At 37.5% G+C, this 13328-nt stretch overlaps 1 protein-coding gene across 1 annotated transcript in view; it reads right to left on the bottom strand.

Moving 5' to 3' along the window:
* Positions 1-13328, bottom strand: part of STK26 (serine/threonine kinase 26) — a 64926-nt gene that overhangs the window by 14360 nt on the left and 37238 nt on the right. The window contains exon 3 of the mRNA XM_082680647.1: positions 5985-6215. Within this exon, the coding sequence (XP_082536773.1) occupies positions 5985-6215 (231 nt within the window). The remainder of the gene's footprint in view (positions 1-5984; positions 6216-13328) is intronic.

Below are 13328 nucleotides of genomic sequence, written 5' to 3'. Positions count from 1 at the left end.
ACCAAAATGTATTCATAGAAAGCTTAAAAAGTCAGTAAACTTATGACTAAGCAAATTCCCGATCTGAAAAGAAGGCTTCCTCTTTGCAAGCAAGCTATTCAGTGGAACTAGGACTCTTCTGAAACAGGCAGGGAACCAGAGCTGCCTCATAGCTTTTCTGGCTGCTTCCTTCTGATTGTCACTTCTGCAGACAAACCTCGCTGGAGGATGGTCATAGGTCCAAACATTCAGAAGACTGCGAGGCAGGCAGGGGAATTGAAGCGAGGCCTGAGTGGGCACAGGCAGGAATGGCGAGCCAGTGGGGCTCCTCCCTACTCAAGGAAGCTTAACCCACACAGGCTCTTACTTGTTCCTTGTCCACAGCAGGTCTTAATGAAAACACCAATCACAAACCAAACCCAACCAAAAAACCTAGACCCTGTGTTTGTATTCTTTTGGGGGACTACAATTTCTATCTTTGATTTCTGGTAAAAGATGTCTGTGTTGGAGAATGCAAATATGTATGTTTGGTTTGTTCTTAAATAATTTAAAAGACTAAGTTGATATCTACATACTGGTTTACAAATCCAAAAGAGCCAAATGACTCTAAACCTCTAAACCATAACAATATATCTGGCACATTTAAGTATAGGAAGTCCCTGAAGGAAAAATGTCACTTCTTCAATTATAAAATGATCCAAATGTTTTAACAATGGGTTGGAGGAGTTAAGTTTAACGTCCTGCAGCAGGGACTTCCCTGGTGGTGCAGGGGTTAATAATCCGCCTGCCAATGCAGGGGACACAGGTTTGAGCCCTGGTCTGGGAAGATCCCACATGCCTCGGGGCAACTAAGCCCACGCGCCACAACTACTGAAGCCTATGCGCCTAGAGCCCGTGCTCCGCAACAAGAGAAGCCACCACAATGAGAAGCCCGCGTACCGCAACGAAGAGTAGCCCCCGCTCGCCGCAACTAGAGAAAGCCCACACGCAGTAACAAAGACCCAACACAGCCAAAAATAAATAAATAAATAAAATAAAGCCCTGCATCAACATGGGTGGTCAGTTAGGGGTTAAGAAATGGCTCTCTGTTCCAAAATTCAGAACGCCTAAAGAGTAAGTAATTCAAGAAATAGTTACAGATGTAGAAAACAAAGTTATGGTTACCAGGGGGTAAGGGGGGAGGAGGGATAAATTGGGAGATTGGGATTGACACACACACACTACTATATATAAAATAGATTACTAATAAGGACCTACTGTATAGCACAGGAAACTCTACTCAATACTCTGTAATGGCCTATATGGGAAAAGAATCTTAAGAAGAGTGGATATATGTATATGTATAACTGATTCATTTTGCTGTACACCTGAAACTAACATAACATTATAAATCAACTATACTCCAATAAAAATTTTAAAAAAGAGTTAAGTACTTCAGAGTTATACTGTTTACTGGGGAGAAGTTGGAGCCTAGTTTTAACAAATCACTGGTGTCTGGAGTATCAACTCCATCACCCCATGGGGCCTTTGAATTTGCCACTAAAGCAGACACTTGGCTATGGGGGGAGAAATGCTACTGTGGAACTTGGAATTCATTTGCTCATAGAAAAAACGTTTAAAAAAACATTTAAAATACCCATTATATATATTTATGAGATAATTATTGAACATAGATCAAGTACATGTTGAATTAAGTAGGTTGGTCTATGAAGCAGATAGCCAATCATAACACTGACCACATAAACCAGCATGTGTAAGTAAAATAAGCCAGTCACCAAAGGGCAAATGTTGTATGATTCCACTTATATGAAGAGTCTATGGTAGGGAAACTCATAGAGACAGAAAGTAGAATGGTGGTTACCAAGGACTACGGTGAGGAGAGAATGGGGAGTTATATAGTTTAACGGGTACAGAGTTTCAGTTGAGGAAGATGAAAAAGTTCTGGAGATGAATGCTAGTGATGGTTGCAAAATCACATGAGTGCATGAAATGCCACAGAACTGTACATTTAAAATGGTTAAAATGGTAACTTTCGTGATATATATTATACCACGATAAGAAAAGAAACAGAATGTGAAATCTTATATAACTGCAAGGAATAGTAGAGATCATCTTGCCAGATACTTTACCACCTTGGAATCGTTTTCTTCCAGTCTAGAATGCCTTGTCTATACCCCACCCTCACATCCCAAACTCTATCAAAATCATACTCAAGACCCACTTTAAATGCTATTCCCCACGTTTTGGGTTATTGCACTTGAGGTACCTACCCACAGATAAGTGGGAGATATGAGACAAGTTAGATATACCTATCTGGGGCTAAGGAGAGAGGCTGAAACCAGAGACATGAATTTAGAAATTGTCAGAATAAAGTAGATGACACCGACCAGGGCAAATATGCAGAATGAGAGGAGTGCACAGAGTAGGTGACGGAAAAATAAATATCTGCTGAATTGAATCTAATATGGGGCTTCTTAGAGGTGTATTATAGGAAGTTTAAAGCTATTCTTATTTTGAGAGAAAAAAACACTGTACAAGGAGGAAATATTTCCCTCTCCAATTTCCTTCAAGTTTTATAAGAAAACTATGATTTTAAAAAATTAAAGAATATTCCAGAAATATTCCAGAAACATTCGCCATACTTCGGAAATAAGCACACACAAAAGTCTCAGGAAAAATAATGAGAAGGAAACAAAACTGTACAGACTCTATTCTGGAATATTTTACTTCAATCATTCAATTCTTTTTTTAAAATAAATATCAGTCGTTGTGGTATGTGGAGGGGGGCATATTTCCTTAACATAAACAGAAATCTAAAAGCAATTTTCAGCAGCAAATAAAGGCATGATTCAAGTTCTATTCAATGCCTGAGTGAGCTTCATTTTAAGATTTACATCGAACTAGAAAAATATTTAAAGATTATAAAAGATTCTTCCAATGTTATGAGATCAGAAGGGAAGGGTTTGCTTATTTTAGCACTCGTCATAAAGACTAACTTTGTCTGTCAAGAAAATCTGCAGTGAAGTAAAATTAAAGGAAAATATTGTGGTCATACTGATGTGTCTGTCTGGTTTTTACTCTTGTTTTTAAAAACGAAGTTATACAGTGAGCTCAGTCAAAATGAATACCTAGTACATTTCTGCATGTCTCAAGGAAAGTGCTACAACTACATACAGTTGCAGAGAGCATATAATTTTCTCTCAAGTGCAATAAATTTTCCTCCAGCTAACAGTGAGGGTCTTGGTTATGTCCTGTGTTAGGACAACCTGAGAAGAACCTGTATCCTACTTTACTCAATTAACTTGACTCACAAAATCTCCCATGTCATCTGAAACGGAAGGATGGGCCACAACAAGAACATAAGTCGATTGATGATGCAGTTCTCCGATGGTACTTAGAGGATGTAGCCTTGATTTCACTGACTGAACTAAACAGAACCCTGTTATATTTGATGTGACTTTAGTTTAAAAAAATTTAAGCCTGTGAAGTCACACTATGGTTTAATATAAATGGAAAATAAACAAGTGGTCAATTTAAGAAAGTAATTTAAATAAATGGTATTAAAGAGTTATAAAATCATATTTCTTTTTCTCTGTGCATATATATGTATATCCATATAGAGATAATATGTGTGGGTACAGATAATCTAGATACAAATGTAATCAACAGCAGCCATCTGTGAATTTCTACAATTTTATCATGAAGTAACATGTTCTTCAAAGTAGGCTTTCTCATCATGTATTTTAATTAATGACGGGTAAACGAGATAAAAATAATGCAGTTTAATTCTGTAAGAAGACATCTTGGATAACAGTTTTGTATCACTAACTGGCCTGAGAACATTCAACAATCAAGATTTGGAGAAAACAAACTTATCAGTTGGATTTATTAAAAGATTAAGTATTTTTTGGGTGACCAGTACATGTACACTATGAGGAAAATTTTTTAAAATGTGAAATCTTAGGAATAAATAATAAAAACAGAGTTATAATTCATTTTCCATGTGAGTACTGAATATGAATAAAGAAAGATTGTAAGCAAACAATAAAACTCAATACCATGTCAGTACCCATTTTCAATATAATATACAATAGCGCATTTTAAATAGGGCTTCTTTAATATAAGTCATTCACCAAAACTAGCTTATCTGATACAGGTGCCTAAAAATAGCAAGTGTTCAGATTTGCTCTAGAGTGGGTCTGGAATTACAAGGATTCAATCCAGAAAGAGTAAACCAGAATAAGCAAAACACACACACACATCACCACCAACAACAACAAATTCCCTGGGCTGCCTACAACCCCGCCTGCTATGGAAATTAGAAGGGAGACTTAAAACCACTGAGATTGAATGACCACCCCCATAGGATTCCTAAAAAGGAATCTGACCCACTAAATAAGCTTTTTAGGAAAGAATATAAAAGCAAAGTGAACCACAAAGAATCAAGTAATTAGGTATACAGTAAAATAGAGTAATGGCTAACACTTAAAAGTATATTGTATAGGAGCTACCAGCAGTATCACCTCCTCTTGGAAGCCTTTCCTTCATACCATCATGGAAAAAAAGGGTAGAGGTGACCATTTTCTTATTTATGCCTCATCTGTACCTTGTACACATTCAATCACAAAATCTACACTATTTTAGTGCAATATGAGACTGTGAGCTCTTTAATGGTAGGAGTTGTTCACTTTTACATCTCCATAACCTAGTACAGTGTGTGACACATAGTGACTGTTTGGCTATTTAATGATTCATTCTACTATGCATTAATGCCACAGTCACCTAATTCACGTACTATTAGAATAAATTAGGCTCTGTGGGGAATTCCCTGGCAGTTCAGTGATTAGGACTCTGCGCTTCTCCTGCAGGGGGCCTGGGTTCAATCCCGCACGTCGTGCAGCGCAGCCAAAAAAAAAAAAAAAAGGTTAGGCTCTGTAAAAAGCCAGGGAAATCGATGAATTTCTATATCAGTATTAACTAATATAGATAGTTTATCCTAGGGTATATTTGATCAGCAGAACATAAAAAGACAGCATCAATTTTTGTGCAGGCCAACAGCCTGATGGGTTATAAACACACCCTTTTGGCCTAGAGATAGATGGACAAACAAACAAACAAACAAAAAAAACCTTCCCCGTTGTAAGCTCTGAAAATCAAAGATCTAACTAATACTGCCCTCCTTTAAAAAATATCAATATGGGGATACATTTTTTAAATTTTAAGATAATTTAAACTCTAAGCTAGATTTTTCTAATTATGTATTGTTTTATATTTCAATAGACACAAATCCTGACTCTATAAATATGAAACCCAAGAACTCGGGTTTTAGTCACCAAAGAGTTTTCTGTGATGCAGTAATAACTCCATCTGCTGGAACTTCAGGTGTCTGCTAATTCCATAATCCTAGAAACTAAAAATCCAACTTTTTTTTGGTGGGGGGGAACAGATATTAATCTATTTAATTCCATTTCAACAAATATTTATCATGTACTTAAGATGTGCCATGCTCTGTGCTAAGTGATGTGAAAACCAAGACGGGTTGAACTAAACTCCCTGCTGTCAAGAAGCTTACAACCTAGAGGGAAAGAGAGATGTGTAAATAACCACCATAACTCAATGGAATAGTGACATGCTTACATATGCCATTCATTCTGAGGTTGAGACAGACTGGACCATTGAGAATAATGTGTTAAAAGCCCAGGGAGAAAGCTCTTTCCAGGCAAAGGATACGTCTCAAGGCTCAGCTGCCTTTCTGTTCCTCTATCAACTCAAAAGTTCAGGTGTGGAAAAATGTTGCAGCTGAGTACTGGGATGCATTCAGGATACAGCTGCTAAATCTAGAACCAGCCTATTTTGGCACTACAAATGGAGCTGAGTTCTGTCTGGAGGCCAAAGGCTGTCAAATCCTAATTTAAGACATTGCCTTTCGAAAAACAGAGTTAAAAAAAAAGAAATACTTATAATGAAAATACCTTATGACTTAAATAATCCAGCGTACACATTACCTTTAAATATGATCCATAGTATTTTGTTACATATGAGCTGTCACACTGACTCAAAACAGTTATTTCTTGCTGAATGTCTTCAATTTCATCTTCGGCTTCCTCAAGGTCTATGATTTTAATAGCAACCACTTGCTGGGTACGGTTATCAATACCTTTGAACACTTCTCCAAAGGAGCCTTTTCCAATGCGTTCTAATTTTGTGAACAGTTCTTCTGGATCGGCTATATTATTCTAAGGGGGGGCGGGGAGAGAAAGAAAGGAAAGAGCACAAACATTTTGCATCAAGTTTTTAAATGAAGGAAAATAAATCACATAAGACAATACCACATTTTAAAAAAAAAAGCATACAAACTCCCTTGACTCTCCGCACGTGCTTTGTTAGAACAACTGTATCCCAAATGGCCAACTAGTCCATATTCTACTGGATCACCCACACTAAGTGGGCTTAGCTGATCCTGCTAAGGATCACAATCTCCTATAGCAAATGTCTCTGGTGCACACCAAAGGGCCAGACTCTTTTTAGAATAAAGCAGCTGAATATACACAATTTGCACATTAATGCAATGGTAGTGATAATGAGAGAATACCTAATCTAAGCTCTAGGTAGGTGAGTTGCTAAAATTCTTACATTCCACCAGCAAAATGTTACCTTTTAAATCTCTCTCTCCAACTTGGACATCCTAATCACTGCACCTATACTTCTAAACCACCATATAAACAACACAGAGCACAAAAGACCCAAGAATCTACAAGTCCTTTTTTTCTTCTTTACTTGGGATCCTATCTGTATGTAATGTTCTTATCAATGGCTGAAATAAGATTCTATGCTTTTATCATGATTGCAAGTACTCATAAGGAAATGGTAATATGTTGAACTTTCACAACACATCTCACAGTAGGAATCCAGAATAAATCAACATTTTGCTACAACAAAATCTGAATCAAGCATAAGGTTTTAGGTTAACAGATGTATAGGCATGACTTAGATTTATAAATTCACTGCCCTTTCCTGATTCAGAAATATCCTTTATCTAACAGTGTACAATTCTGAATTCAAATTTTACTCCCACAAGATAACTTTTGACCTTACTTAAACTCATATTGCTGAATATATACTACTGATCAAGTAGAAAAAAAGATTTCCAAACCTCACAGAAATGGCATGTTATTAATTTATTATTTTTTATTTATTTTTATTTTTTCATGGGAAGGTGTTTTATTTTAAATATAGCAGTGTATACATGTCAATCTAACTTATACTTAAGTGCTTTATTAGTCCAGACCCAAAACCTTACTTTGAGTTCCTTCAAAATATAGAAGGATGCTATATAGTTCTGATGAACTGTCTATATTTAATTTGTTAATTGGACCTAGATTACCTGTTCATTTATTACAGTTGAACCTGGTCATCAATTTCAGGGGACAAATTATTGAGATAGCATGTTCCCTTATATCTTCTTTTATTAGACAAATAGATCATTAAAGTTTATTATTTTTCTGTCAAGTTTGTTGCACCATCATCACCAAATAGACCCAGTAAACTGCCTGCTTTTGAGTAACTTAAAAACTTATGACTGATTTTAAAGAATTTCGCCAATTTTTCTTTTTTCAACCAGGCTAAATGACAGTTCACACATGACCTGCTAAATGTATAAGCTTCCCCATTCTCCTTGACTGGATTTTTTCCTATTTCTAAAAGACACTTTCCATGTATGCCATAGTCTCTTTGATATGGCAAGCTACTTGTTTTATCCCCACCCACCTCTAGTATTCACATGGGACAAATACATCTTCAGCTGCCCATATGAGCTTTTAAAAATAGTTTAGGCTTCGTAGGTTGCAAATGTTTCTTTAATGCTAACATTTTGTTATAATACCTTCTCCAAAACTTGCGTACCATCGTTATTGATTTACTTGGTGCTTAATTTCTTACCAAGACATTGTATAATAGCTAACCCACAAGTTACCTCTTCCTACTTTTGGTGATGGTTCTTGTCTTTCTAGTACCTTGCGGCAAAAATACTCACCAAATAGCTCAGTGATAGGTTCACCACCCTATAACTTCCTAAATTCAGTGAATTTGGAAAAATAAAAAGAGCAAATCTTTCAGTATTTCTGACGTAACTACAAAATAATCTAAAAGTTATAAATATACCATTGATTAAAAAGTAGACAGTACTGAATATGTACTTTCCGATAACACATTCTGGACTAGGAGGTATATTAACTCTATGATGAGATTTTCTGTTGTTGTAGGAAGAAACAAAGATTAAATCCTAATCTTCTTAATTCGTGTTTTAAAAGGATTTGACTGAAACAATCAACCTTAGGGAGAACACAGCTGTTCTTGATTTCTATAATAAATGGGTTCCTGAAAGTATGTAAATCAAAGATTTAAAAATCAAGTCACATTTTGAATTTTAAACATGCTCTGAAGTGAATCCTAACTCATCAATAAATATAATTTAAGATTTTCAATCAAGGAATACCAAGTTGGAAAAAGAGAAAGATCTCTCATTTACACAACATTTGCACTTCCCAATCTTTTATTTTGGGACTAAAACTTCTCATGCAAAACCCCAATTTTCAGAGTGGAGGGAACCTTGAAAACAAGTTTTCATTCGTATAACCTCATCTCCCTGACTTCCTGAATCTGGGGTAGATAATACCTAAGTTCTAACTCCCCATTCACCACGTCGCCAGCTTCTTAAACCAAAGTAAGACATATTTCCTTTTGGTTTTTCATGCAAGGGCAAAAGTCAAGTAAATAAATGGTAAACACTCCAAGCAATGCAATTTAAAAACCACCTTTATAAAGATGCTGGCTTGCCCAATCATTCATATTCACTCTTCTTTAGAGCCTCTAAGAAAATCAAGTCAGCTCCCTCTCAACACAAATCAAACAGTCTCTTAAGAATATTAAAATTTCTAAATCTTTCTATCTCTATTGCAAAATTAGTTTACTTCTATATCTGTGTTTGCATTACCTTCTTAAAGCCATAGCCCAGGAAGGAGCTCTAACTTCTGCAGCAGCAAAAAGGATGAATGGCTAAATTAATGTCACATTGGTTTACAACTAATGGTAGATGACTTATACACGTTGCACAAAAATGCATCTGTGAAAATGAAAACCTCAGAGATCCATCTCAGGACATTCTCATTATTCCTTGACCTTCATCACCTGTCCTTCCTTAGCTTGGATTTGGACTCTTCAGCTATAGCTAGATTGTTACAGATTTAAGTCTTAGACAGTATCATCGCCACTAAAACAGCAAAGATAACAACAACCTTTTAGTATGGAAATACTCTGAGGAATTCCAAAGGGGAAAAACGTAGGATGATCATCTTACTTGTCTCCTGTGGAAAGTCAGGGGCAGATGGGAGGGAGATCAAGATGGCAGAGTAGGAGGATGCTGAGCTCACCTCCTTCCACAAACACATCAAAATATATCTTACACATGAAGCAACTCCTGCTGAAAACAACCTGGAGCCTGACATAAAGGCTCTTCTACAACCAAGGCTATAAAGAAAGAGTTGCACAGAGTTGGGCAGGAAGGGAGGAAAAGCGATCTGGTTGGGACAAGTGCCCAAGGAGGGGACACACAAGAGGCAGGGGATATCACAGCCTCAAGGATCCTCTGTGGGTAGTGATGGGTTCAAGTCACATGTTGGGCCTGACTCTGGGAAGACGAGTCCCCTTAGCTGGTTTGAAAACAAGTGGGACTTACCAGAGGGCTGTAAGAAACTGACACTCCACTCATGAAGAGCATGCACACACTTGCTTACTCCCAGGGAACAAGGCGGAGGAAACAGACTGAAAACTACCTGGAGCTCTGGCTGGTTTCCCGCAACTGCCACAGCCTGCTCCCCAGCCTGGTCCCCAGCCTGCTCCCCAGCCTGCACCGGGTGCCCACTACAGCCTCTCTTGCTCTGGTGCAGCTCTCCACTGCCACAAAGGCTGCTGCTGCCAAGGAGAGTGTTCACACTTAGAGAGAACGGAGCTGCCTCGGACCCAAACCTGCCTCTGAACAAGGGGAAGGCAGCCATTACCAGCATGCACACAAGGAAGCAGCAGATTGAAAATTGCCTGGGGCTCGGACTAATTTGCTGGGACTGTCCCAGCACTTACCCTGGCCTGTCCCGCAGGCCCCCTCTAGTACCTGTTGCTCCAGTGCTGGTCTCCACTGTAGCAGAGGTGCCATTGCCAGGGGGGTGGTGCACACACTTAGAGGGAAAGGAACCAGCTCGGACCTGAACTTCAGGGCTTCTGCTCCAGTACCTTGGGCACCAACTCTGCCCCCAGTGAGGCGGTGATGGCCGCTGAGCATAGAAGAAGCCCTGGCTCTGGCTCTAGCCCTTCCATCTCCAGCACCACCTTCTACCAAGCTGATAGCTGCCAGCACACCCTGGGGGAAGATGTGACTCTTGCTCACGTCAGATCTGGCTCTCCTACCATAGCCACTGGGCACATGTAGACTGTATAGGGATGCTCCCACAGAAGCGTCAGATAGGTAACTCTATCACCTAACTTCATAGAGACAGAGAAAGTTAAACAAAATGAGAAGACAGAAGAATATGTTTCAAATGAAAGAACAAGAAAAAAAACCTGAAAAAATCCTAATGAAAGAGAGATAATTAATTTACCAGATAAAGAGTTCAAAGCTTTAGTAATAAGAATACTAGCTGAACTTGGGGAAAGAATAGATGAACACAGTGAGAATTTTAGCAAGTAACTAGAAAGTATAAAAACAAACCAGTCAGAACTGAAGAATACAATAACTGAAATGAAAAATACACTAGAGGGAAGTAATAGAAGATTAGGTGATACAGCAGAATGCCTAAGTGATCTGGAAGATAAAAGAATGTAAATCATGCAATCAGAAGAGCAAAAATAAAAACGCATTTTTGAAAATGAGGATAGTTTAAGGGGCTTATGAGACAACATCAAACATACTAACATTTGCACTGTAGGGGTCCCAGAAGGAGAAGAGAGAGAGAGAAAGGGGTAGAAATGTACTTGATGAAATTATGGATGAAAAATTCCCGAAGCTGAAGAAGGAAATAGATTTCCAGGTACAGGAAACACAGAGAGTCCTAAACAAGATGAACCCCAGGAGAACCAGACCAAGAAATATCAGACTTAAAATGGTTAAAGTTAAAGATAAAGAGAGAATTCTAAAGTCAGCAAGAGAAAAATAAAGAGTCACATACAATGGAACCCCCAAAAGGCTATCAGCTGATTTTTCTGCAGAAATTTTGCAGGCCATAAGGGAGTAGCATGATATATTTAAAGTGCTGAAAGGGAAAAACCTACAACCTAGGATACACTACCAAGCAAGGCTATCATTCAGAATTGAAGGAGAGATAAAGAACTACTCAGACAACCAAAAACTAAAAGAGTTCATCAATAGTAAACTGACCTTAGATGAAGTGTTAAAGGGTTTTCTTTAAATGGAAAAAAAAGGCTACAAGAAGAGTCTATAGGAAAGGAAAAATCCCACTAGTAAAGGAAAACATATAGTAAACGATGTAGACCAATCACTTAAGTAAACTAGTATGGTTTGTGACCACCTAGAGGGGTGGGATAGGGAGGGTGGGAGGGAGGGAGATGCAAGAGGGAAGAGATATGGGAACATATGTATATGTATAACTGATTCACTTTGTTATAAAGCAGAAACTAACAACAACAACAAAAAAGAAATGAACTATCAAGCCATGAAAAGACATAGAGGAACCTTAAATGCACATTACTAAGTGAAAGAAGCCAATCTGAAAAAGCTACATACTATATGATTCCAACTATATGACAGTCTGCAAAAAGACAAGCTGTGAAGACAGTAACATGATCAGTGTTTGCCAGAAGTTAGGTGGGAGGGAGGGATGAATAGCTGGAGCACAGAGGACTTTTAGGGCAGTTGAACTATTCCACATGATACTACAATGGTAGATACAAGTCATACATTTGTCAAAACCCATAGAATGTACAATACCAAAGGTGAACCCTAATGGAAACTGTGGACTTTGGGTACTAATGATATATCACTGTAGATTCATCAATTAACAAATGTACCCCTTTGGGGCAGGATGTTGATAACGGGGGGAGATACTGTGCACATGTGGGCATGGGGGTATAGGAGAACGCTCTGTACTTTCTGTTCAATTTTGCTGTGAACCTACAATTGCTCTAAAAAAAAGTTTATTAATTAAAAAAAAAAGACAAAAATTGTAAAATCAAGTACAATGATACAAAGGTAAGAGACAAACACAAAGATGTAACATATGTCATCAAAAACACACAATGTGGGGGAGAGGAGTAAAAAATGTAGATCTTTAAAATGTGGTTGAACTTAAATGACTACCAGTTTAAAACAAGTAGATATAGGCCAACATATAGGAAACTGATGGTAAGCACAAATCAAAAGCCAACCATAGATTTAAAAAAAACCAAAAAGAAAGGAACACACACATACCATTTAAGAAAATCTACAAACCACAAGGGAAGAAAAAGAAGAAGAAATGAACAAAGAAGTACAAAAACAACCAGAAAACAAGTAATAAAATGGCAATAAATAGATACCTATCAATACTTACCTTAAATGTCAGTGGACTAAATGCTCCAATCAAGAGACATAGGGTACCTACTGTATAGCACAGGGAACTCTTCTCAATACTCTCTAAAGACCTATATGGGGAAAGAATCTAAAAAAGAGTGGATCTATGTTTATGTATAACTGATCCACTTTGCTGTACAGCAGAAACTAACACAACACTGTAAATCAACTATACTCCAATAAAAGTAAAACAAAACAAAACAAAAGACATAGGGTGGTTGATTGGATAAAATAACAAGATCCATATATATGCTGTACAAGACACTCACTTCAGAGCTAAAGACACATAGACTGAAAGTGAGAGGATAGACAAAGATATTTCATCCAAATGGAAATGACAAGAAAGTAGGGGTAGCAATACTCATATCAGACAAAAAGACTTTAAAACAAAGGCTACAACAAAAGACACAAAAAGGCATTATATAATGATAAATGGATCAATACAAGAGGAGGATATTAAATTCATTAACATGTATGTACCCAATACAGGAGAACGTAAATATGTAAGGCAAATATTAACAGACTTAAAGGGAGAAATTGACAATAATACAATGATAGTAGGGAACTTTTAATACCCATCTTACATCAATGGACAGACAACCAAGACAAAAAATCAACAAGGTAACAATGGTCTTAAATGACACAATAGACAAGTTGGACTTAATAGATATCGACTTACATGACATTCCATCCCAAAAGAGCAAAATACACATCCTTTTCAAGTGCACATGAA

Source organism: Grampus griseus (genome assembly GCF_964374135.1).
Source record: "Grampus griseus genome assembly, chromosome: X".
In the NCBI taxonomy this organism is placed as follows: domain Eukaryota; kingdom Metazoa; phylum Chordata; class Mammalia; order Artiodactyla; family Delphinidae; genus Grampus; species Grampus griseus.
This window is presented reverse-complemented; position numbering and strand designations above follow the sequence as displayed.